Consider the following 27,524-nt stretch of genomic DNA (forward strand, 5'->3'; position numbering starts at 1 on the left):
TTATTTTTCCAGAGGAAACTTTATTTGAGAAAAATGACAAAATCCCCAGACCAGTAATTACAGGCAATTCTGTTCCCCAGTTACCACAAGAGCTAAGAGCAGAGACAGAGGCTGAGCAACATCAATGTGACTACAGAGCAACAGTCACCCGGGTGTAATCCTAGCCTCACAACCTCATTTACGTAAGAGATCTCACTGTGCCAACTTAGCGAACGGGTGAGCAAAAGCAGAGACAGGAGAAGCGCCTCCAAACATTCTTTTCATTCTCACCTTTTTTAAGCCTTAGCAGATCTGCTACAGACTTCAGACTGTGGGAAGCTAAACTACCCATAACTATCTCTTCTAGCTCAGTCCCTTCCTGAGACATCACTGCTGTGGTGTTGTAACAGCTTCCCAGTGCTTAAGGGATAAAGCAGGTGGGCCTTGGGTTCTGAACAGAGCTGTTAAAAAAGCAGTTTGGGCACTTGCAGGTAGAACTAACAAGGTCAGGATCTTGTCGGTGGAGAAGAGGGGCTAGTGAGGAAAGAGCAAAAAGCCTAAAAAAATACAAGATTTCAGGACAAATGATACAAAACTCCGACATGTCTAATGGATTTAGAAGACAATGGAAGGTCTTACTTCCAATTTTCTCCTCTTCCTTCCTGGCTGCCTCTGGGCTTTTTTTTAATAGCAGAAGGATAAATTCAGACTAGAAAAACATTTCACAAAATAACTTCAGAAAACACAGACACTGCTTTTTCTGAATGGCAGAGAGACCTCTGGGCTGGAAGGACAAGCGGTGTATGACCAGGGGCTAGGCCCTGATGGTCTCTTTGCTCAAAGGGAATGCAGAGAAGATGAAAGAATTTTCACCATTCTGCCCAGAAACCCCTGTGGGGTAAGTCCAGGAAACGGACCTACCTGGTTTTCTCCAGCCTGACCGCTTTAATCCAACACCATGCTGGACGCAGTAAGACTACAAAGGGCCTCTCACTACATGCAGCACAGCTGTTCTCACCAGTTTAGGGGAGTCTCCAAGACATTTCTGCCATTATCACTTGCTCTCATCAACTCAGAGACCCTCAGAAGGGGCACATCCATGTTCCCATTGTGTACTGTACTCCAGTTCATCTGCACTCCCTCGGCTCCTCTGAATGCCAGCGTCCCACACATCCCCAGAACACAAAGCAGGGCATGTCACATACAGGGAATGAAGGTCCAGCCAGCTACACTCGGCATTAACTCTAGCAGTGTCAGATGAGAAGAGGGCCTCACAAAGTTCCCAACCTACCATGCTCCCATTCCAAAGATGGGTCCAAGCCTGCACTGCAATCTGTATTTGAGCAAGGCCTTCTGCCTCCACGCAAAGGTCCCTCAGTGACCAAGGCGCTTTCAGGAAACTGCTGCATCGTTTCAGAAAGAGAAGCAAATCCAACACAAACACATGGGGACAGGGTGGGGCTGACTCTCAACAGATTGTTTGAGTCAGGCAGGCTTCTCTTCAGGCTCAGCAACATCTTGCTGAGCCTGTTAGCTCCCCTTCCTCCAAACCCATCCCTTATCTGCCTGAATGCATTGACCCATCATTGCAAAGATTCCAGCTCCCACAGGGAGAAACACCAAGGTCTATGACAGAGGCTAAAATTCAGTGCCCGCTCCCTGCTAGCACTGTAACCTGTCACTTTGCACCAAGCTCTGTTTGCATAGGGCTGGGTTCCAGAACATCAGAGTTCGGAGTTTCCCCCCTCCCCAAATTCTAGCTGCATGGTACCTAATGAGCTTAGCCAGTTCAAGTGGCTCAGAGTAACGCGATGGTCACAGACAGATGGGAGACACCAAGCTTCGAATATAAAAGGAGAAAAGACAGCGTGCAAAACCAACTGCAGCTGTCATAGAAACAAGTTTTATTTCATCACTGCCTTAGGAGTCCCCAATCCCACCACAACCTCCCCCGCCCCCACCATCCAACAGGAGGTCAGAAGCCCCTTTGTAGTCTCCAGTGCTTATACTCCCCTCCCCTCTTTGGGGACAGTTCCTGCAGAAAACCTCCAGTCAGCATGTATCATGTGCAAGATGGCTCTGGAGGGCCATGGCTGGGTCCCAGCGGTGTCCAGCTGGGTCTGGGAGGAGGGGAAGGGGAATTGCCCCTTTACTCAATCAGCTTCTTGGCCTTGAAGAAGCGACGCAGATAGAAGACCTGCCAGGTGGCCAGTCCAATGAGACAGAACATGGAGAAGATGCTGAAGTACAGGACCCGGATGTTGGTTGACTCTGAAACAGACAAACCAATACAGAGAAGCTCAGATGCCCAGAGTCAGGATAGAGGATCCTCTTGAGGGGAAGGTCTCCCAGAATTCATCTTCCCTCACTCCTACAGAGCTTCAATGGTGAAATTTCAGGAAATTTGGTGGTGAGGAGGAGGGAACTGGGGGCTGAGCAGATGCAGCACCAACATGAGGCTATTTTCCCATGGCAGAATCGTGAGCATTGTGTGGGAGGAAAGGAATTGACTTCTAGAAAGGACTGGTTGAGCGTTCCCCTCCCAGAAGTTTAAAGGTGACAGCTGTAATTGCCTAATCTCCAAATTCTGTCCCATTAACCCAGACATCGTGAGTGTATAGATCTTACAGCTGCAGTCGTCCCCGGGAGTACATGGACTCTTACCATTGGTGTCCCGCATCTCCTCCTCTCGTTTCTTCATGTAAGCAAAGTCATTGACAATTGACTCAGAGAGGTCCTCCAGGCGCCGCAGTTCCACTTCCAGGGGCTTCAACTTCTCCACCTTAGCAATCTGTTAAGGGGAGAATCAGTGAGTCACTGAGCTAGAAGCAGCAGCTCTTACGTGGGCCGAGGCAATCAGCCCGAGCCCATTCTTCATCCCCACATGGCCCAGATCTGGGGCATCTCTCCCTTATGACAGTGTCCTCTGCAGGCCAGAAAACCACAGGTAACCCCAAAACAGCGAGGTTCTGCACACTGTTACTCCATCTACCCCATCCACTCCTAGCAAGACACCTGCTCCTGCTCACAGCAGGAACATAGCATGTGTGCACGTATTTAAACACATTCCCTTCTGACTCTCCCTAGTTCTCCTTCATTCAGAATTGGTTTCCGGGGCTTGGGCTGGTGGAGTCTGCCATGTGGCTGAAAGTTACATGTTCTTGTGTGGGTGGTGTGGTAACACCATGCCAAAGGCCTGCACTCAGGCCCTCCCCACATGCCACAGGAAGGGTACAGAAAAAAAAAAAGACACAGGAAATTCAAATACAAAGCCCACTCTGGTACTGCAACAACTTCAGGATTGAAAATTTAAACACAACAAGTCAGAAAGTTCTAAGTTCCCCTACCCAGAAGCACGGTAACTTGACTACATTGCACTTAAATCTAAGGCATAAACATAAGCACACACAATATGGGAACACGATGTAGATGGGGGCTGCTGGGAACAGAGTGGATAAAAAATTGTTTATTTTTTTTTAAATAAAATGTTTTAGATTTTTAAAATTTAAATATGATTTTTTTAAAAATGTAAATACAGGTTTATTTTTAAAAATACACCTATTTAAAATTAAATTTGAAATTAAGTTATTATAATCTATTCAAATAATTTAAATTAAATAAATAATATGTCTGGTGCCAACTTTTTTAAAAAAATCAAACCACTGAACTTATTGAAGTTACTGGCTAAGCACCTGGAGTCAGCTTTTGACTGCAGTAGCCTCTTCTGCAGGTGCAGAGAGAATATTTTCTTCATTTCAGTTCATTCACCTAGTTCAAGTTAATGACTAACTCATTAAAAGTTAAGAAAGCAATAGGAGTCAAAAGAGCAGAAAAACTAGTTTCCCCTCTTTCATCTATCGGGATGAGAGGATGAGATCTACTAGTTCTAAAATCCTGAAGGACGCGGTGACCAGAAAAAATTACCTCAATTCATTAACTATGGATAATATTTCCTTTGTTTAACAAATTAATTAGATTTAAATGCAAAACATATTTTGATAAACTTTTTTCTTATGTATTCAGCACATCTAAAATAATTTTCGTTAAATAAATAAATAAAATACCATGTGTACATTTTTCACTGAATTTGAATTTGTATACAAATAGAGCTAGACAGAAACTAGAAATAAAAAATTATCATCTAGGAAATAAGAAATGCATCATTCATTTTCTGACACAATAAAAATATAAAAATCAAGAATCCAAATAAACAGAAGTTCAGCTACATAATAATTGCTTAAACACATGTATAGATACAATGTATCCTTCCTGGTTGGCAAAAAGAAGTACCAAATTTAGTGTAAAATCTATATTGGAAAACCAACATGTTTTAATGGTTATCAATCAATGAGAATCAACCTTTCTTTAGGAAAATAACTAAAAAGTAAAAAATGAAAAACATGATTAAAATTGATTATTTAAATCAAGGTTTCCTGCTAATTTAAATAATGATTAAAATCAATCAGCTCTGGCTTGAAAGCAGATTACATTTCTTGCCATTGCTACATCTAAATTCTCCACCTTAGTGTAGCAGTAACACAGGTTCCTGCTCTGAATTCACCATTATTAGTATTGCCATCTGCTCTGTGGAGCCATATAGATGTGCTAATATACCTAGTAAGGAATCTATTTGTCAAAAAAATGTTCCTGAATCTTTTTTGTTTTCTGTATTGTTACAGACATACTTGCTGACAGGTATTTTGAAATACATTACCAAAATAATTGAAAATGGCGTGATTATAGTGTGTTATTTTGACAAATAAAATATGCAGAATTTTGCAGAATTTTTGATTTTTGGCACAGAATTCCCTCATAAATACTATTTGTTTCTGCAAGTAATTGAGTCACTGTGTGAGGAACACTGCACAGAGTGAGTATCCCCATTGAAACAAATGCTTTGCCAGACTGGGGCGTTAGTGAATGGCATAGCTAATATCTAATGTAGTACTCAGCATGTCACTGTACAATCACTGGACTAGAATTGAAATTGTTGCAGACAATAGATTAGAAATGCAATGGGCGTGGAGGCTCCAGCATGGCAGCAGGGAGTGCACGCCACTGGCTGCAGAGGTGGGGGATCGCCCTGCCCCCCCCCGGGACATGGACTTGGCAGTGGGGCTGCACCCAACCCTTACACAGCACAAGGGCCAGGCCTGCCCCACCCCAGGGCCCCATCCCTCTGGGCCACGTGCATGCATTAGAAAGCGAGAGGGACACTCTCTCACACACACCCAACCTGCCCCCCTAATCCAGGTGTGGGACAAGCAGGCTCAGCCTGCCAGGATCCAAGTGTGGAAGGGTTAGTGTGGGGGAGCCAGGTGTGGGTGAGTGTGTTCTGTGGGGAGCAATCTGAGTGTGGCCGGCTCAAGGGGTGGGGAGGTCCAGGTGCGATCTCGATACACAGAGGCTTGAGGGGGGGTTCCAGGTGCAGGGAGAATAGGACTCGGGGGGGGGAGAGAAGGTGGTTGGGGCTCAGCAAGGAATGTCTGGGGGAGGAAGCATGGGGCTTGGCAAGAGGGGGACTAGGTGCAGGGAGCTCAGCACGGAGGTCTGAGTGCTGGGGGAGTGGGATTTGGTGGGGTGGGGGTCTGGGTGTAGTTGGTTGGGGCTCAGTAGGGTGGAGGTCCGGATGCAGAGGGCTCGGCAGGGTGGGGGTTCAAGTGTGAGGGGCTCAGCAGGGGATGGTCTGGGTATGGGGGTGGGAGTCTGGACGAAAGGTGGGGCTTGGTGCAAGGGGGGTCTGGATGGGGGGGTGGCGGGGTGTGTGTGTGTGTGTGGGGGGGGGGGGGGTCTGGATGTCTGGAGGTGGGTCTGACCCAACCCTGGCCCCAGGAAGGCTTGTGCAAGGGAAAAGGAAGTCCTTTCTCTCCCCTCCCAGCCCAGCTGGAGCCCAGCACATGGTAGGAGTCACTGGCCGGGGCATCCCCAGCCCTACTGCTCCCTCGCTCTGGGCACACCATGATAATGAGCAAGAGGGACAGAATCTTGCACTCCCACCCAGCCCCCTGACGTGGTGTTTTGTGTCTCCCCCCGGCTGCTCCCGACACCCAAACCAGATGGTACCACGCTGCCTGGGACCGGTGCATGAATCAAATACTCTGCAGGCAAAAAGGTAAAATCTGCAGGGAACAATCATTCTGTGCTTGTGCAGAGGTGCAGAATTCCCCCAGGAGTAAAATAGACAGCACAGAGTATTCTGCTCAAGCTGCTTTTTGTGCAGCCAACAGGGGGAGCTCAAAGCTGGGGATTCAAAAACAGTGCCTTTTAAAAAAAAGTAGCAGCAAGAGAGAGTGGATTTAAAAAGATATTTAGAATCAGACCGATTAGCAGCGAATTGATCATTTCAGTAAAGGGCTTTTCGCATACCATGCCGCCACCTCAATTAACCCCCCTTCCCATACAGGGGCCCGCAGCACACAACCTTTCCCAGTAGCTTTGGGTACGTTTACACTGCAATAAAAATCCCGCAGCACCAGGTGTCAAGAGCCCTGGTGACTCTGGCATGGGTTGCGGGGCTAAAAATTGCAATGGAGAGTTTCAGGCTCGGGTTAGAGCCTGGGGTCTAAAACCCCACAAGGAAGGTGGGTCTCAGAGCCCCAGCTCTAGTCCAAGCATGAACCTCTCCACTGCAATTTTTAGCCCCACAGCCTGAACCCTGAGACAACTGACCCAGGCTTTGAGACTGGGTGCCACAGGCTTTTTACTGCAGTGTAGACATACCCTCAGTTACTAAATCTCTGGTCAGGCACCTGATGAAACAAGTCTGGAAGTGAGACTCAGATGACTTCCTCTACGATGATGTTCTCCACATCCAGAACTGAAGGATGGTGAATGGAAAGGCTCTACTGGGAAAAGCATAAGCTTCTCACTGGACCAAGCCCTCAACACCCCTTTGCATACTTGCAGGACTGAAGGGGGTTAATCCCCTACAAATATACCCAGGGCTTCCAGGGTACCCACCTGTCCACCACGATGCCACTATTCCATGATTAACAAGCATGGATGTTCTGAGGGCTTGTCTACAGTGGGATTTTTGCAGTGGCACAGTTACACTGGTGCAAACTCCTACCTAGTTGTGCTGCACTAGTATGAAAATGACTTGTACAGGTGCAGCTTACCTAGTTTGAAATTGGGGTAAGCCACACAAGTGCCAATCATTTTTTACACTGGTGCAACCCATCTATAATAGGAACTTGCATCTGTGTGAATGACCCCCACCCCCAACCCTGCCCATCCATCCTTCTCTCTCTCCACTAAGACTTAATCAGCCACTTGTCTTTGGGGTAAGAATTTAATTTGATTCACAGTTAGAGGGATACTGAAAGCTGAATTTTGCAGCAGGCCTCGACTGGCACCATATTTCAACATGAGGGGCAATAGCACAGTCCTTTGAATCCAGCTCTATGTAATTCATAGACCGTGCACTAGGGGGCAATCCTTCCTCTGCCAGCTATGACCAAGCTCTTCCTCTCTGTGTTGTGACTACTTGGAGGTAATGTGCAGTACCAAGAAAGGACAGACCTCTTCTGCAGAAGGGGCCCCAAAAATGTGTGTAGGTATTGGACACCCAGCATCTTCATTGGCCCTTTCTCTAGGCCAAGGAAAGTCCTTAGGGCATAGGAGCTGCTGAATCAGGGGGTTTCCCATGTCTGGAGGCCCTGTTTTCACATATTAGAATCATAGGACTGGAAGGGACCTCAAGAGGTCTTCTAGTCCAGTTCCCTGCACTCATGGCAGGACTAAGTGCTACCTAGACCATCTGTGATAGGTGTTTGTCGAACCTATTCTTAAAGGCCACCAATGATGGGGATTCCACAGCATCACTAAGGAATTTGTTTCAATGTTTAGCTACCCTTACAGTTAGAGAGTTTTCCTAATGTCTAACCTAAATCTCCCTTGCTGCAATTTAAACTCATTATTTCTTCTCTTGTTCTCAGTGGATAAGGAGAACAATTTCTCACCCTCCTCTTTATAACAACCTTTGATGTACTTGAAGACTTATGTTCCCCCTCAGTCTTTTCTTCTCCAGACTAAACAAAAACATTTATTTTTCAATCTTTCCTCTTAGGTCATGTTTTTTAGATCTTTAATAATTTTTGTTGCTCTTCTCTGGACTTCTCCAATTTGTCCACATCTTTCCTGAAGTGTGGTGCACAGAACTGCGCCCAATACTCCAGCTGAGGCCACAGCAATGCTAAGTCGAGTGGAAGAATTTTTTCTCATGTCTTGCTTACAACACTCCTACTAATATTATGGGAATGCTGCCTCATGTTCTCTTTCAGCCTCACTGTGTGGGACTGAGCAAGAGCCTTCTCCTCTGCCACTCCAGCTGCTAGCACCTCTCCTTGTCTCTTTTCCTTTGATTAGTCTCCTAAAACAAGTAAGGGACACAGAGTGGCACGAGGATTCTGTACACTGAGTAAACACCACACAGTTGCACGGCTCCCTCTCGCCCTAATGCTAAGCTTTGCCAGTAGGGATGATTAGGAATGCCTGCCCACCCACACTCTGCCTGGCATACACCATGGGGTGGAAACACTGGGGCAGACTCTTAGCCTGAGTCTATTTCTCGATGCCTAATCTCTGGGAGCAGAACCTGATGTGTAGGTAGATAAAACGAATGAGCACTGTCCACCTCAGCGTGGATAGAAAGGAGGGGCAGTGACTTCTGCTTGTGGGAGAAGGGGAGCCTGCAGGGTAACTTGACAAAAAGCTTCTTGGAGAACAACTCCCTTGGCTTTCTCTGTGGGTGCGGCCTCGGCCCAGCTGTGCGCATCAGGTTCACGGCCTAACTCAATTCCTAGCAGGGAAAACAATGGTCTTGTGCTTGAGGTACTGGGCTGAGACTTTGGAGATCAAAATTCTTTTCTTAGCTCAGCTACAGGCTTCCTAAATGACCTTTGGAAAGTCCCTTCCCCTCTCTGCGCCTCCACTCTTCATCTGTAAAATGGAAATAATACTTAATCTTTCAAATACACACCATTATAGTCCTGTTATATTCCCACCTAAACACATTTAGCACCAATCCCCATTTTGCTGGTCTCTGAGCTCAGTATAATTTGTTAATATCCAGATGGTAGAAGCCCAGAACTGGCTGTAGTGTCCCAAGTGCAGTCAGCCCAAAGCACAGAGAGGGCCTGTCCCCTCCCTGCTCCAGGAAGTGAGGTCTTTACCTACCTACCTCAGAACGGCACGAACCCTTTTTGCTGCCATCTAACACTGCAAACTCCTGCCTAATTTGCTGCCCACTCTACTCCCTGAACCATTCCTGCTTCCCAGGTATATCCTTTCATGTGGCTTTCAGTTATTATTCTCACTGAACACATACAAGAGCTTTCCCCAGTTTACGACTGATCTTCCCAAGCACCAGCCCTGCAGGGGTCAAAAGCCAGAAAATACAAGCTTAGAAAAAACCTGGGTAACAGTTTACAAGAGAGCTACCATACTTCACTTCCCTCTCCCTCCCCAAACCAGCTAGTGACTGTCCCAGGTAATTGGTATCCCATGTCCAGGCCAAACAACAGGGGCCCCACCTGCGGCACGAACAGCAAGGCACAATCCTCCTCCCCGCGTACTGCTCAGCATGCCTCAGCACTTCAAGCCAACCTGCAGACTTGTATTGGAAGCTCTTCTGACTGTGAGAAACACTGCAATTGTCCCTGGAAAGGCAGCTGCCCCCTCCGGGGAGGCTGCGGATCAGCACCTCTCATGGCTATGAATGGAAATTATAAAGCTTCACATTTAGGAGGATTTGCCTTTTCCTTGCATTGCCCTCTGCTGTTGGGGCAGTGGAAACTACTGGTGTCAGCCTGTTATTGAGTCCAGTACCTAAACCCAAAAACCAAGTCATGCTGGCTGGCTGAGAAACTTACCTCTTGGGCCTTAGCCCACCCAGAATTAGAGCAGCAGGGTTTTTTTAGATCTCTACCGCATGAGACGCTAATGGAAGCTCCCAGCTGCAGATAGGCTGTCATCACAGCTGGGAAAGCAGTTTCCTATCGCAAGCCCCAGATCCAAACACAGCATCATGTGATTGCTAGGAAGGAGCTCGGAGGTACCGGCAGTAGACAAGGGACATACCTCCTCATAGTTCTTTGCTTCCACTCCATGCTTCATGTCCAGGATCACGAGCTGGTCCAGCATCCGCCCCGTTCCTGGAAGCGCATTGAAAGGATTCATTGTGTGCAGCTCTCAGGCTGCCAGGAACTAACCAACCCCCTCATTGGAGAGAGATTAACAACACTCCTCCCCCGGGGAATCTCCAGCCAGCTGCAGAGGCAGCACAGTCCTGCTTAAAATCACAGGACCTTCTGAATGAACCCGGGCTGATGGCAGGGCTCCCAGAGACAATGAGAACAAGCTGTAGCTAAGAGCACTAAGCGCGCAGGACACAAGCCGCTGCCAGGAACCAAAACTGTTAAAATGTGCCCAGACTTTGAATTGGGCTTCCCAAGGCAGAGGAGACACAGCCACCTCCACTCAGCAGACGGGCTAGAGACACACACGAGTAGAGCAAGAGCTACAGACAACAGCCACCCCAGGGTGCAGGGCGTTGCAAATATGAAGGGGGACAGCCAAAAAATAAGCTAGGGGAGCCTAAAGCCAACAGGGGCTACAGCCAACTACCACATCTGGGAGAGGACAGGGGAAAAAGATCACAAGTATATAGGATTTTCCAGAGCATCTCATATTTCAGCCACATCAAGCTACCTGTTCCACCACATCACCCAACTAGGAAGTGTTCGCAGATGAGAGACCCTCCCTGTCCAAATACCCTGTAGCCTAAATGAAAGTGCCTGGACACTACCAGTTCTAATCTCACCTCTACTGATTGTGCACTTCAGAATCCTTATCATGAAGCACAGTCAAGGGTTCCCTAGGAGATACTCACATATCATTCCCTCAATTTACAAATAAGTTAAATGCAGAGTTACACAAGGTCACTTCAAGCAGAGCTGGGAAAATATCCCTGATTTCTAATATAACAGGCACAAGTTTTATTCCCCTCAGCTACACAAGCTTTCAGAATGAATGTGTCAAAGCGATGTGTTTGGCTATCCTGTCTCTAACCAACCACTTCTCTAACCATTAGATAACACTTCCCTCCGAAAGCCGAGAACAAAATCCAAGATTCCTACTCTCCAACATTCTACTGCTGTCTACCAAAAAGTTGTATAACCCACTGGCAACGTGTGTGTCTTGCACCCTCTTCTAGAGGCTGTTCCACACTGAGTATAAGGTATTCCTTTAGCTCAAGCAAGAGACGTCTCTGCTGTGGATCTGAAGGCCCGGGATTCAGACTTGGGGAGGGAGGAAGGTCCTTATGGTTGCACAGGATGGAATTTTTTTTGTCTAGTTGTTGTTTAAAAAACTGGTCAATATAATTCACAGAGAGAGGAAAAATCCTTAAAACAGAATTAAAAACCATTACAATCTGCCAGTGACACCATGATACGCAGCAAACCCTGGTGGTTTCACATTTCAGCAATTTGCCACACGTTTTGTTTATGTCATGCAGACAAATTAGGAGGCTGAGAGGGAGGGTGGGCAGCTACAGCCAACAGTCACACAAGGGCCTTCAACGCACACAGATCAGCGGGGGATTTTTTACATATTATGTAAATTACAGAAGTTTGGGTGGGGTTTTGGGACCCTCAGGCTGAGGTGAGGAGAACAAGAAGCCTGGTGGACAGGACAACAAAACTTGAAGCATGAGATAAGGGGAGAGCCACCCAAGTAGCAGGAAGAGAGTGAGAGCTAGTGACTGCACTGGGGTGGAGAGCAGGCACTTTGTGAGCGGTTAATATTTTCAGGGGCTTCCAGATGGTGATCCCCTGGGAGGCTGCTGGGCCTGGGGCACCAGGTGGTTTCCTTTGGGTCCCAATGATCTTCAATAAACTCCCTGCTCCCTCTTGTAGCTGAGGAATTGGTGGTGTCAAGACGTGAAGAAAAATCAGTGATCCTGGGGTTTTAGCGACTGGGAGTCCTGATTCACTCTGCCCAGCTCCTGCAAAGCCCTTTGTGAAGATGGGGCCTTTCACGGGCCACTTCAGAAGAGCTGCTGGAGCTACCCCCAAGTGGGGAGAGAGTAGGTGGGCCTGGGGCAACTTCACTGGGGTCCACACGACTACTAATGTGCCAGCTCAGAGGGGAAACATGCAAGTTAACCTGTGTCCTCAGACGAAACTGTTAAAGGTCTGTTCTCCCCAAAAGGAAGGTAGGAAGAGAACAGGCTGCTCCAGACAGACAGGGTCTCTGTGCTCCTAAGGCAGGGTGCCAGGCAGAGAGGGAAGGTGCTGCCCCAGGCTTTGGCGGTAAAGTGATGCTGCAGTCCCCCCGAGAATCCAGCTCCTGCTATTCCATTGCCGGGGATGGAGAATGTGGCCAGTTCTCCACACTGGCCTTAACAGCAATTCTGACCTGAGCCTTGTAACGCAGCAATTGTCAGACCAGGGCAAATGGATAAAGGAGGAGGGAAACAGCCTGATGTACACCACCCACACTCAGAGGGATGCTAGGAGAGATCCCCATGTCTGGCAAGCTGCCCTGTTCCAGATCCTGGGGCCCTGTACAAGGAACTGATCAGCCACCTTTCACTTCCTCTTCCCCATTCCTGTAGCTGGGGGTTGAGAAATCCTAGTTGTTCAGAACCCACCTGGCCCAACGGCTCTGCGTTTTCTCCACCAACAGTTCCTGCTGCCCAGCTTGCCCTCCCAGGGAAGCCAGAGCTCTGCTAGTGATGAGTTCCTCCCTGGCTACAGGCCCAGCTGGGGCTGCTCTGCTCACAGACGCCAAAGGGGTCCAGTAGGAAACCCCTTAACAGGGCTGCCAGGCGAATTATCCAACTAAATTAGCTCAGCAAAATTAAATTTCCCCAGAGCTAACATTCCAGAGGAGCCAGGACCTTCCTCTCCAAGAGACTCAACCCCCAAAGCCCTGGATCAGACGCCCCCCCCTCCACCAGTCACCACAGTGCAGCCAACTAGTTTTAACACTCCCTTGTACCCAGGCGTGGGGAAGACGCAGGTGGTTGCCCAACTTGCAACATGCACTGTTTGTAAGGTCTCAGGCACCAGATTCTGGGGGCACAGAGAACAGGAATTTCCAATTCTCATGCAGAGCCAGGCACCCTCAAGTACAAGCCCCCCAGAGAGGACTCCAGGAAAACAAGCTCAGTTGAGTGGCTCCTGGCCACCCAACTCTGGAGTCACCTCACTCACTGATAAGTTTCTGAGTGGAGGCTGCATCTGGCTATACTCTGCACCCATCACTACGGAAATCTCTAAAAGAAACCCACAGTGACATAAGGGAGTCTGGAAGCAGGTATTTAAGACCATCGAAGAAGAGCTGTGAGGGGCTGGGACCATGCTAGGAACCCTTGCTAGCTGCTGCATGAGCAAGAAGCCATGCCACCCCAGACTGTGATTATGAAAGCGAAGAATGGATATGTGATTCCGCTGGGAGACTTCTCAGGAAAAGCCAATGGTGTGGGTGACTCATTGGGGGCAGTCTCCCAGTTGAGTCAGTATTGCCCCCAATACCCCTAGGCAGGACTGTGCTCCTGGAGGAGCCATCTTTTGAATGAGAAATAAAATCAAAGCCCTAATTTCATAGAATCATAGAATCATAGAATATAAGGGTTGGAAGGGACCCCAGAAGGTCATCTAGTCCAACCCCCTGCTCAAAGCAGGACCAATTCCCAGTTAAATCATCCCAGCCAGGGCTTTGTCAAGCCTGACCTTAAAAACCTCTAAGGAAGGAGATTCTACCACCTCCCTAGGTAACGCATTCCAGTGTTTCACCACCCTCATAGTGAAAAAGTTTTTCCTAATATCCAATCTAAACCTCCCCCACTGCAGCTTGAGACCATTACTCCTCGTTCTGTCATCTGATACCATTGAGAACAGTCTAGAGCCATCCTCTTTGGAACCCCCTTTCAGGTAGTTGAAAACAGCTATCAAATCCCCCCTCATTCTTCTCTTCTGCAGGCTAAACAATCCCAGCTCCCTCAGCCTCTCCTCATAACTCATGTGTTCCAGACCCCTAATCATTTTTGTTGCCCTTCGCTGGACTCTCTCCAATTTATCCACATCCTTCTTGAAGTGTGGGGCCCAAAACTGGACACAGTACTCCAGATGAGGCCTCACCAATGTCGAATAGAGGGGAACGATCACGTCCCTCGATCTGCTCGCTATGCCCCTACTTATACATCCCAAAATGCCATTGGCCTTCTTGGCAACAAGGGCACACTGCTGGCTCATATCCAGCTTCTCGTCCACTGTCACCCCTAGGTCCTTTTCCGCAGAACTGCTGCCTAGCCATTCGGTCCCTAGTCTGTAGCTGTGCATTGGGTTCTTCCGTCCTAAGTGCAGGACCCTGCACTTATCCTTATTGAACCTCATCAGATTTCTTTTGGCCCAATCCTCCAATTTGTCTAGGTCCTTCTGTATCCTATCCCTCCCCTCCAGCGTATCTACCACTCCTCCCAGTTTAGTATCATCCGCAAATTTGCTGAGAGTGCAATCCACACCATCCTCCAGATCATTTATGAAGATATTGAACAAAACCGGCCCAGGACCGACCCTTGGGGCACTCCACTTGATACCGGCTGCCAACTAGATTTGGTCAGGATGTTGGTTATAACACCCTGATTCTTATGCAACGTGGCACAGGATCTTCAGCATTGCACAAGAATCAGAGTATTACAATCTACAGCCTGACCAAATCCCAAGCCAGGTTATTGTCTGCCATTTCAGCTAGTCCTAAATCCGGAGCAGAATAGCTCCGCCATCCCACACCAAAGTGCCTCCATTTAGGTTGGGGGTGGGAGTGAAGCAATCTCTATGGCCAGTCCGCAAAGCGCTCTGGAATCCTGTAGGATAAGGCATAAGAGGAATGGGATCACAAAAGAGGAACCATTGCAGTGACTGTGAGAAGAGGTGAGCACGCCAAGTCAAAGTAAGGCTACAGCAGGGATCAGCCCAGCCCTCCCCAGACGGGGGATGGAACCCACATGCCTGCGGATTTCAGGGTGTTTGTTCTTAACTTGATCGCAGCTACTCAGCAGAGAGAGTAGCAAATGCGTCACCCACAGGAAATGGCAGCCCCAGTGCTCGTTAGGCAACTGTCCCTGCAGCACAACGACAAGGACTGACGTCCGGCTCACTTCCTCTTCCCTATGTCAAAGTATCACTCAAAGGAAGAGACACCCTATGCAACCAGAGGCAACTATCGCAGGGTGCTGCAACCCCACTGGGAAAGGGCTTCAAGCCCAGCACAGGGCTGCTGCAACATGGTGCACCCAAGAAAGAGACCACACTCTACCACCAAAGAGGAGGAGGAAGAAGTGGACAAATAGGGAGGACAAAAGGGTATCAGCCTACTCTATGCTGCCAGAATTGGGATGCGAGGAGAGGCAGCATGGGAACAGCACTTCTGGGATGCCCACCTGCTCCTACAGTCACCATCACAATTCCCTGTCGGTGACCCCATTCCTCTTGTGCCCAGACCTGAAGGATCCCATAGTGATCATGCAGGTGAGCTGCAAGGATCTTTTCACCCCCTAATGCAAGCGACAGCTGTTCTGCACCAGTAACACGAAACTCTTCACCTCAGAGGATCCCATTCCTCTCAGCATGAAGAATGAAGAATCCCAAAGTGCTTTGCAAACTGGACATTGAAATTGCTTCATCCTGACCCCTCACCCCAACATATTGCACCAAGAGCAAGGAAGAGGGAGGGCTGGGAGCAGCTTTCTGCACTCACCCACAGGGAGCTTGCTCTCGAAGCAAGCCTCGAACATATCATAGTCTTCAGTGGTGAAGGCAAACTTGCCTTTCGTGGCATCCTCCTTGGAGTAGAGGATGTGTCCAGCTGAGTCAGTTATCTGTAGGAGAGACAGACAGCAAGAGTGGCTCAAGAACAGTCACAGGCAGGAGCACAGTCCCTCAATGACACATGGACAAACTTAACAGGCTCTTCTGGGTCCTCTTTAGGATTTGCTGCATTTTGCTTCCACCTGCCCCATTTCAATTCCTCTTCTCCCCCACGCTGGCAAAAACAGCAGGCTTCTAGGATCTGATGTCACTGGATTTTTAGTTAAAACATCCTGGACACAGACTAATTTAAGTTGTCTAATTCCCTGAATCCTTGTTCATTACCTCCTTAGCTTCTCCTTAGGATTGTAAATTCCCAAAGCAACGCTCCACAAAACACAGAGATACTCTGCTTCCTACAGCGAGAGGTATCGAGGGACAAACAGAACAGACTCTCCAGCAGCAGAATTGCAGAAAGGGCATATGTGCAGCATTAGCTCCAAATGCCAATATGCCCTGAGCTGGGCAATGTTTGGGTGCCAAGGTTTGTAGAAGTGACACCTCACAGCACAGCTCAGAGGCAGGACTGCAGATCAGACAGACTATATATGCAGAAGGAGTAACTGCTATTTTGTGCTGATATCACAAAATTATTTAGATTAATCAAATCTAGAGACTGTTCTACCAAAATTACATTAATTGACAGCACCATGGCAGGTGCCACTCAGGAAAGACATCACCGTGTATAGCTTAATTAAAACCTCTTCTCAGTGTGCAGCAGTGTTAAAAAAACCCAGCAAACAAATATGCCAACTGATATAGTGAAGGTTTTAATGCCACTGTATAAATCAATGGTATGCCCTTATGATTCTCCCATCTCAAAAGACATAGCAGAAATAAAGGGGTGCTGAGATGATTAGAGGCCTAGAAAGTATTCCAAATGAAAACATTGAGACCTTCAGGACTACTTACAGAGGAGATAAGAAAACACAACAGAGACAACAAAACAGTCAGTGAAATGGAAAGGCAACATATTTACAATGGAAAGGAAATACTTTTTCTATTAACACAACACCTAATTAACTTCCTGCCAGAGGATATAATTGAGGCCAAGAACTTAGTAGGATTCAAAAAAGGTTGAGATATTTATATGGATAATGAGAACAACCAGGTTCATTAGACAAGTTAAAAATAATAAGGGACATAAACTCTCATGCTAAAGACTATAAGCCATAGCTGGCAGGAGGTTCGGAGGAAACTTCCTCTGTGGGCAGGTGATTCCATAATTGTCTATTATGGGGTTTTTCTTGCACCTTCCTTGGAACTATGTGGTACTTTTCAGTGTCAGAGACAGGAGGCTGGACTAAGCGACTCACTGCTTTGGTACTGCAGTTCCTATGCAGAGCTTCATCTTAATCCAAGCAGCAGAGAGACTACAAGGTACACTCGATCAGCTTCTTGGTTAGCCTACCCTGCATATCATTCACAGAGCAACTATGATTAACCATATTCAAATTACTCAGGATGATACTGTATTGAGTTTGCACATTGGAGTCCCATGAAGGAAACAAAGAAAAGGACCTACTTTAAAGGGTATCTTGTATTTGGAGTACTGCCTTTTAAAGTTGACTGGGATTCTCACTGCTGTGCTCTGGGGGAAGCTCTGAGTGCTATCTTTCCACAAAAACGGTTGTGCGGTATGCAGGCCTGATCCGTTTTTGCCTTGTCTCTAACACTAGCAGCAGAATGCCGGGGATGGGGGATAGATAAGCGTCCAAATTGCACTCCCTGCATCAGTCCCAAGCCAGGGCCAGGGAACCTAATGATCCGACCAGCGGACCAAATTCAGTGATGAATCCTGATCATGTGCCACCTGAGGCACGTTGCGCATACGCTAAGAAGAAGTAGAGTCCCCAGAAGTAGCATTTCAGACAGTGGCAGCTCTGCTGTCTGCTTCCATCAGTATTGGATGCCCGTTATTCAGACTCAATCAGACACATTACCCATCAAGCTGGGCGTGGGGGGGGGAAGCAGCTTATAGCCCAGCCAACACTCTTGTGGAAGGACAGGCTAACCTGAAAGGAATTCTTCTTAATGTTCAAACGTTATTTACAGTAATGCCATCCCCTACAGACAAAGCATTGTTCTCTGTCTTGACAAACAGCCCATCAATTCCCCACGCTGCCGGCTTAAACAATGAGATAGCCCCATGTGACCAGGCCCAAGCCGGACGTCATCCACCCAAGAGCATCCACTCTGCAGCCAGCTGGCACATTGTGCAGATCCCTCAGGAACAGAGGGTACTTCTGTTAGTGTTGGGATTTCACAAACACACAGGGCCCAGCTCAGTGACAGGAACCATCTTCAATACAACACACAGTACCTACCAACCTCCTATACCCTGGTGACCTAGTGCTGGGAGCCTGCTCTGACAACCTGACCTTCCGGGCTGTGGGGAAGGTGCCACCTGGAGACATCCTGTCCTAAACAAACCCCCCTACCCCCACTGCACAAACACACCCAATAGAAAAGGAGCCCAAACCTAACATCCTGAGAACACAAGTGTTGGCCACAGCACCCCTGCATGACAAGGGAAGGGGGCAAGAAATGGCTGAAGTGCTGCAAGGAGGTGGGGATGACTTTCAACTCAAGCTTGCTTAACATTCTAATAAACTAAATCACATTTCCCTCTGCCAGTGATACTAACCTCAGTACCCCATAAAGTAGCAAAGCCAGACTGCAACCCTGGCACAAGAGTAATCCTGCATCAGGGACCTGGCTTTCTGTGGCAGACAGAAGTCTCAGAAGAGGAAGTGGAATCAGATGTACAAAGGATGGGCAAGCAAAGAACCAGGAGACACTGGATCACTGAGTGAGAACAGAGGGGAGAGCACAGTTCTGAAAAGACTGCAAAGCACAAACTCTGCTTGTACAGGGCTCTATAATCCACCACACCACCATGAGCTTTATATGTGCCATGTGTTATCAGAAAAACAACTGCAGAAATATTTGAGTTCTTAAACCACTGTGTATCCATCCTTCTTACAATGAATCCAGAATGCAATGAATGTACAGAGCTGAGGCAGAGAGAGCGAGCGAGCTTAGGCCAGATCTACACTAAAAAGTTAGGTTGATCCAGCTTCGTCACTCAGGAGTGTGAAAAGTGTGGACCTTACTACCGCCTCCTGGGGAGGTGGATTAATTAAAGCGACTTGAGAACCTCCCACCACTGTAGTGAGGATCTACACTGAAGTGCTGAAGTTTGTAGCAGTTTAAATGTAGACATAGCCTAACATTTAATAAATTTAAAAAATATCTAAAAGAGCCTTTCTAGACATAAAAGTAGCATAAGGGCTGATATCCTGGGACCGTCCTGGGTTCGAGGCAGATGTTGTCTCTCTCACTGTGAAGCTGGGAATCTTCCCTTTCCAGTAGGATAATACTTCTTATTCTGGCCCTGAGGATTCATAAGATATTAGATTTAAGATTATCACAAATTCTCAAGCCTTCTGGACCTCAGGCAGGGACAATTAGGGGGGAAAATTCCACATTTAAGAAGAAAGAAGAAGCGTGTCTCTGGCAAACTGATTCAAAAGGTGACACCACTGCTCGTGTGGGTGGGCGGTGATAGTGAAGTTAGAAGTGGCCACCAGAGAGGACATGTTATTGGGTGGGATGCAAGCAAGGCTGTCAAAACTGCATTAGAATGGCAGTTTGTCACATGGATGGTGTATTATTCATGCACACACTGCTTGACCTTAACCTCAGCTCCAACAACCCTTTCACGTCCTCTCATGTCCTTCTTGTGCTCCCACTTCTGTGCTTTCTTCCTTGCATAAAATGCCCTCTAAGCACCAGTGGACCAAACTGCCACCCTCCCCTCAGTAAACCTGCCACTAACAGACCCGGCAACAGCAAGAAAGGAATAGAGTCTCCACATAATGCTATCTCCATGACCATCTCCTCAATCCTGCCACACTGTGTCACATGTAGAGAGCGAACCCTGGTGTGGCCCTGTTACTGTAACCCTGTCCCAATCTGTAGTCCTACTGTGCAATGTGAAGAGCGAACCCCAGCATCACTTCTGCTGTCACTCTCCTCCCGGTGCACGCAGATCAAGCTGGACGTGGCCTTGTGGCTGTGACCAATCCTCCCAGTGTGCCATATGCACAGAGTGAACCTCGATATGCCCCTATGGCTGTCACCCATCCCCCAGCGTGCCACATGCACAGAGTGAACCCCAATGTGGCTCTATGGCTGTCACCCATCCCCCCAGCATGCCATGTGCACAGAGTGAATCTCGACGTGGCTCTATGGCTGTGACACATCCACATTGGACTTCACATTGGAGAGCACATGGCAGACTGGGGGCTCTATGGCTGTGACCCCTCCCCCTAAGCATGCAATGAGCACAGAGTGGACCCCAATGTGGCTCTATGGATGTGGCCCATCCCCCAGTGTGCCATGTGCACAGAGTGAACCCCAACGTGGCCCTATGGCTGTGACCCACCCCCCGGCGTGCCATGTGCACAGAGTGAACCCCAACGTGGCCCTAAAGCTGTGACCCACCCCCCAGCGTGCCATGTGCACAGAGTGAACCCCAACGTGGCCCTATGGCTGTGACCTACCCCCCGGCGTGCCATGTGCACAGAGTGGACCCCAACGTGGCCCTATGGCTGTGACCTACCCCCCGGCGTGCCATGTGCACAGAGCGGACCCCAACGCGGCCCTATGGCTGTGACCTACCCCCCGGCGTGCCATGTGCACAGAGCGGACCCCAACGCGGCCCTATGGCTGTGACCTACCCCCCGGCGTGCCATGTGCACAGAGTGAACCCCAACGTGGCCCTATGGCTGTGACCCACCCCCCGGCGTGCCATGTGCACAGAGTGAACCCCAACGTGGCCCTATGGCTGTGACCTACCCCCCGGCGTGCCATGTGCACAGAGTGGACCCCAACGTGGCCCTATGGCTGTGACCCACCCCCCCCACATGACATGAGCACAGAGTGAACCCCGATGTGGCCCTATGGCTGTGACCCATCCCTCCAGCGTGCCATGTGCACAGACTGAACCGCAGTGGGCCCTGTGGCCGTGGCAATGGGGTGGGGGTGGGGGTGGGGAGCACTTCCTTCCGTGGGTCCCGCAGAGCCCAGCTCAGGGCCGAGTCACGCCGCTCCCCGACCCGAGCAGGCCCGGCCTGAACCGGGGAACCGCTCCCCCTCCGGGACTCTACCCATGGGGACCGAGGACCTCGCCCCCCGCCCTCGGTCCGACTGGGCCCCGGCCGCCCCCCGCACCTTGAGATTGGCGGACGGGCCGCTGGCCGCCCCCGGCGGGGCCCCGATTTCGTACTCGCCGGTGACCAGCGTGTCGCGGTGGATCTCCTCGCGCAGGCACTTGCGGGCCTTGCCCGGCAGCTGGAAGGAGATGGGCCGCGCCGGGCCCAGCAGGAGTAGGGCCAGGGCCAGGGCCGGGACGAGCCGAGGGCAGCCGGGAACAGGTAGCGGCATGGCGGCGGATCCGGGTCCCACAGGCCGCGCTCCCCGCCCCCGCGCACCATGTGACCCTCCGCCGGCCCGCCTGCGTGAGGGGGAGGGGGCCGGGGCCACCATGGCATAGGGGGAATGGAGGGGTGAGGGGATAATGGTTCAGGGGGAGCCGGCGGGAGGACAAAGCCATAAGGCTGAGGGCTTGGCGGAGGAGAGCAGGGGCAGGTATGGGAGAAAGCAGGGGGAAGGAAGCAGGGCATTAGGGAGAGCCTCTGGGGAGGACGGGACTGGAGACTTTGTGGTGGAGGGCGGCATTAGCTGTGTGGTAATGTTAAAAGTTGAAGTTGACCAGGTGCTAAAAGAGAGCAATGAGCCCCCAAACAACAACTGACTGCGCCTAGGGGAGAAAGAGAGAAATGTGGGGCTGGAAGAGCCCTGGAGCGCTCAGCAAGTACCGCCCATGCACTGTGGCAGGACCAAATCAAATCTAGACCATCCCTGACAGGTGTCTGGGCAACCTGTTCTTAAAAACCTCCAGTGATGGGGGTTCAGCAACCTCCCTTGGAAACCTGTTTCAGAGCTTTTAAACTGCCCTTGTAGTTAGAAAGTTTTTCCTAATATTTAATCTAAATTTTCCTTGCTGCAGATGAAGCTCATTACTTCTCCCATGTATCATGGCTGTTGAGAACCCAGTTGATCACAGCCCTCTTTATAACAGTCCTTAACATATTTGAAGACTATCAGGTCTTCCCCCTTGTCATCTTTTCTTAAGACTAAACATCCCTAGTTTTTTTAACCTTTCCTCATAGGTCAGGTTTTTTAAACCTTTTATCTTTTAGAAAAAAGAAAAGGAGTACTTGTGGCACCTTAGAGACTAACCAATTTATTTGAGCATAAGCTTTCGTGAGCTACAGCTCACTTCATCGGATGCATACTGTGGAAAGTATAGAAGATGAATTTATACACACAAAGCATGAAAAAATGGGTGTTTACCTCTACAAAAGGTTTTCTCTCCCCCCACCCCACTCTCCTGCTGGTAATAGCTTATCTAAAGTGATCACTCTCCTTACAATTACCAGCAGGAGAGTGGGGTGGGGGGAGAGAAAACCTTTTGTAGAGGTAAACACCCATTTTTTCATGCTTTGTGTGTATAAAAACATCTTCTATACTTTCCACAGTATGCATCCGATGAAGTGAGCTGTAGCTCACGAAAGCTTATGCTCAAATAAATTGGTTAGTCTCTAAGGTGCCACAAGTACTCCTTTTCTTTTTGCGAATACAGACTAACACGGCCGTTACTCTCAAATTTATCTTTTAGGTTTCTGTCCTATGGACTCTCAACAATTTGTCCGTATCTTTCCTAACGTGTGGCACCCAGAACTGGACAGTACTCCAGCTGAGGCCTCACCAACACAGTGCTTAATTTTAATGAGAGAGGTGCCAGGGCTCAAGCAATTTTTTTACACTCATAACTGATGCAGCAAGCCCAGAGGTACCGGGGCTATGAACTGCCAAGCTCAGAGGTGCCAGTGCTCAGACCTGGCAAGCCCTGACACAAATTAAGCACTGCACCAATGCCAAGTAGAGCAGGACAATTACCTCCTGTGTCTCAGGCTGTATGTACATTTAGATCACCTGTAGCACTTCAGTGTAGACCAGGGATGGGCAAACTACAGGCCGGGGACCACATCCGGCCCTTCAGACATTTGAATCTCAAGCTCCAGCTGTGGAGCAGGATCTGGGGCTTTCCCCGCTCCAGCCGGGGAGTGGGGTCGGGGACTTGCCCCGCTCTGAGTGGCTCCCAGAAGCAGCGGCATGCCCCACCTCCAGCTCCTACATATAGGGGCAGCCAAGGGGCTCCACACACTGCCCCCGCCACAGGCGCCACCCCCGCAGCTCCTATTGGCCAGGAACCACGGCCAATGGGAGCTGCAGGGGCAGCGCCTGCGGATGGGGCAGCGTGCAGAGCTGCCTGGCTGCATCTCTGCGTAGGAGCCTGAGGAGGGACATGCTGCTGTTTCTGGGAGCTGCTTGAGCTAAGCACCACCCAGAGGCTGCATCCCTGACCCCCTCCCATGCCCGAACTCCCTGCCCCAGCCCTGATCCCCCCTCCTTCCCTCCAAACTCCTTGGTCCCAGCCCGGAGCACCCTCCTGCACCCCAAACCCTCATCCCCAGCCCCACCCCAGAGCCCACGCCCCCTCCCGCACCCACCCCCCAATTTCATGAGCATTCATTGCCCGCCTTACAATTTCTGTACCCAGATGTGGCCCTCAGGCCCAAAAGTTTGCCCACCACCGGTGTAGACACTACACCGATGGGAGGGGTTCTTTCATCATTGTAGTAAATTCACCTCACCGAGAGGCAGTAGCTAGGCTGACGGAAGAATTCATCTGTTGACCTAGCACTGTCTACACGGGGACTTAAATCAGCTTAACTATGTCCCTCGGGGGTGTGAATTTTTTACACTCCTGAGTAACATAGCTTGGTCAATCTAATTTTCTAGTGTAGCTCAGACCTTACATATGACACTCCTGTTAACGCTATATCTAACTTATCTAAATATTCTTTAACCTGTCCTTTTCCTGTTGCTAATATTAATTGTGCTGCACAACTGGTCACCATTAACCTTTTCAGTGAAAACTGAAACCAAATAGGCATTAAACCCCTCAGCCTTCTTCAAGTCATCAGTTATTAGCTCTCCTTCCCACCTACATAGAGGGCCTACACTTTCCTTCATCTTTCTATTGCTCCAAATGTATTTAAAGAACCTCTTCTTATTTCCTTTTGTCCCTTGCTAGGTGAAACTCATTTTACTTAGCCTTTCTGATTTTGTCCCTGCATGTTTGTACTATTCTTTTGTATTCCTCCTAAGTAATTCATCCATGTTGTTGAAGGATTCCCTTTTTGTTTTTCAGATCATTAAAGAGCTGATGCATCCATATTGACCTTTTGCTAGTCTTCCTATTTTTCCTTTGCATCAGGATAATTTGCAGTTTTGCCTTTAATATTGTCTCCTTGAGAAACTGCCAGCTCTTCTGAACTTCTTTATCCCTTAGATTTTCTTCCCATGGGACCTTAACTACTAGCTCTCTCAGTTTGTTAAAATCTGCTATTTTGAATTCCATTGTCCTTATTCTGCTGCTGCTCTCTCTTCTTCCTTTCTTTACTATCATGAAATCTATCATTTTATGATCACTTTCACCCAAATTGCCTTCACCTTCAGATTGGCTACCAATTCCTCCTTTTTGGTAAAAAACAAGTCTAGAATGGCTGTCCCTCTGGTTACTTCTTCCACTTTCTGAAACAAAAAATTGTCCCCAATACATTCAAAGAACTTACTGGAAATTTTGTGTTTTGCCATATTACTTTTTCAATGGATATGTGGATAGTTAAAGTTCTCCATTACTATTAGCTCTTGTGTTTTGGATATTTCTGTTATTTGTTCTAGAAATGCCTCATCCACGTCCTCTTCCTGATTTGGTGAGCTGTAGTAGACCTCTACCATGTTGTCATCCCTATTTTTTTCCCCTTTATCATTACCCAGAGACTTTCAACTGGTCTGCCTCTCACATCCTTCTGGACCTCAGAACAAGTGTATACATTCTTGATGTATAGTGTACCACTTCCTTCCTTTTTATCCTGGCAGTCCTTCCTGACCAAGCTGTTCCCCCGCATACCTATATTCCAGTTATGAGACCTATTCCACCAAGATGGCAGAAATGGCATTGTGCTGTGTAGCTGCCTGCTGCTGAATCAGGAACCACCACTGCTGGCAAATGGGCACAGGGCCATGAAATCCTGAACAATGTGTATATCCCAGTTCTGAGCTGATTTTACCTAGCTCTGACAGATTCCTGAAGGTTTGAGGTTTTCTTAAACTTTGGCAATATTTGCCTACTTTGTTCTGCCTCATTGAATGTTAACAGTAAGATCACTGTTACATAACCAAACAGATTAAAGATCCAAAAGATTTGAAGTAGGCTATCGAAAGCAGGAGCTATCCCATGAGAACAACTGCAAGAACATTTTCAGATGCAAATTAAGGGTTTTGGCAGGTCTTCAGAAAGTGCAAAATTTTGTACCTCCACCTTCCCTTTTGTTAGCTGCATGTTTAAGTGACTTCCTTTTGGGACTGTGTCAGCATAGGAGGTGTGCCGAAGCATTACATCCCATGTCTTGGAGGAGCTGTATGGAATGGAATTAAGTAATTTTAATCTACTATGGGATGAAAATGATCAACATCACAATGTGAAACTGCATAGTTTTATGCAGTCTGCCAAAGAAAGGCCTGTCTAGGTTCCTCCCCCACTCTGAACTCTAGGGTACAGATGTGGGGACCTGCAAGAAAAACCTCCTAAGCTTATCTTTACCAGTTTAGGTCAAAATTTCCCCAAGGTACAAAATATTCCACCCTTTGTCCTTGGATTGGCCGCTACCACTACCAAACTAATACTGGTTACTGGGGAAGAGCTGTTTGGAAACGTCTTTCCCCCCAAATACTTCCCAAAACCTTGCACCTCACTTCCTGGACAAGGTTTGGTAAAAAGCCTCACCAATTTGCCTAGGTGACTACAGACCCAGACCCTTGGATCTTAAGATCAACGACCAATCCTCCCAACACTTGCACCCCCCCTTTCCCGGGAAATGTTGGATAAAAAGCCTCACCAATTTGCATAGGTGACCACAGACCCAAACCCTTGGATCTGAGAACAATGAAAAAGCATTCAGTTTTCTTACAAGAAGACTTTTAATAAAAATAGAAGTAAATAGAAATAAAGAAATCCCCCCTGTAAAATCAGGATGGTAGATATCTTACAGGGTAATTAGATTCAAAACATAGAGAACCCCTCTAGGCAAAACCTTAAGTTACAAAAAAGATACACAGACAGAAATAGTTATTCTATTCAGCACAGTTCTTTTCTCAGACATTTAAAGAAATCATAATCTAACATGTACCTAGCTAGATTACTTACTAAAAGTTCTAAGACTCCATTCCCCGGCAAAGACAGAATATAGACAGACACACAGACCCTTTGTCTCTCTCCCTCCTCCAAGCTTTTGAAAGTATCTTGTCTCCTCATTGGTCATTTTGGTCAGGTGCCAGCGAGGTTACCTTTAGCTTCTTAACCCTTTACAGGTGAGAGGAGCTTTCTCCTGGCCAGGAGGGATTTCAAAGGGGTTTACCCTTCCCTTTATATTTATGACAGGCCCTTAAACAGAAATATGAAAAGAAAATTGAACAAGATGAAGTGCTAGATTGGACTGAATGAGATTTGTTCTGTAGCACATATGGTCAGTGACAAAGAATTCCCCCACAAGGAGATCTTACAGAGGTCACAAATGAGTGGTCCACTCAAAATGCTGCTTGAGGACATTACAGCATGGCACTAGGATGATTGTCAAGAGCTTTTAGGAGTTCAAAAAAGTTGTCACCAAAACACCTGTAGTGAGATATTTTGAGATTAGCAAAGGACCTAAGACTGAAATTGATGCACACACATGTGGGTTGGATGCTGTCCTGCAACACAATTGTTCAGTGACAGATGTTTCTAAAACATTGACTAAAACACAACAGATCTATGTTCAGGCTGACGAATACATTCTAGCAATTATTTCTGGTAGTTAGAAGGGTTTACAGCTGAGACAGAAAGAGAACATAAACCATTGCAGTGTAACCCATTGCCTAGCCTTCAGAAAATGATAATGAAATTGCAAAAGTAATCATTAAATGTGGAATTCAGGCTTGCTGAGGGCACAATAGTTGAGCTTGGCAGAATTAGATTTATATTTTTTTATAATTTTGATGAATAATATCAATGTTTCTTTTTAAGCTTTTTTATTATGGATTTAAACATTCACAGTTGCACAAAATTATGGGGTTTTAGCATTTTTTCAATGTCTTTTTAAATTTTCATATGTCCAGGAAATTATGGGGAGGTGCAGACTATTGCAGACAATAATTATTTAATGACAGTAAATGTTGAGATTCAAAAAGTTGAAGCTTATAACTATTAAAACACAAATTGCCAACATCACATCGAAATATACCAAGTAAATATCCATAAATCAAACTCTATGTTCTCAAGTAGCTTTTTTCTTACTTTGCCTCTCTGTACATTTCTGTTGTTATTGATGGAAACATTTTTCCATGGTTTTATATGTGTATGCTGAAACTGATGTTTACTGACATTTACCAATAAAAATCTAATTCTTCCAAATCTAATTATAGTGGATCTGC

General features: G+C 47.8%; 1 protein-coding gene across 2 annotated transcripts; it reads right to left on the reverse strand.

Annotated features, from left to right (window-relative positions):
- On the reverse strand, positions 1–21,489 carry TMED10 (transmembrane p24 trafficking protein 10). 2 transcript variants are annotated; one of them, XM_048852253.2, is made up of 5 exons: positions 21,093–21,348; positions 15,745–15,865; positions 10,060–10,133; positions 2,644–2,770; positions 1–2,250 (listed from the first exon to the last, which is right to left on the reverse strand). In XM_048852253.2, exons 1-5 carry the CDS (start codon positions 21,303–21,305, stop codon positions 2,129–2,131), a joined length of 657 nt encoding a protein of 218 aa, XP_048708210.1. In that variant the 5' UTR covers positions 21,306–21,348; the 3' UTR covers positions 1–2,128. The 2 variants fall into 2 exon arrangements, with proteins under 2 accessions (XP_048708210.1, XP_074985883.1); XM_075129782.1 differs by lacking the exon at positions 15,745–15,865 and having other exon boundaries at positions 21,093–21,489.
- Positions 21,490–27,524: the final 6,035 nt, after the last annotated feature.

The sequence above is a fragment of the Caretta caretta genome, chromosome 6, assembly GCF_965140235.1.
Source record: "Caretta caretta isolate rCarCar2 chromosome 6, rCarCar1.hap1, whole genome shotgun sequence".
NCBI lineage: Eukaryota > Metazoa > Chordata > Testudines > Cheloniidae > Caretta > Caretta caretta.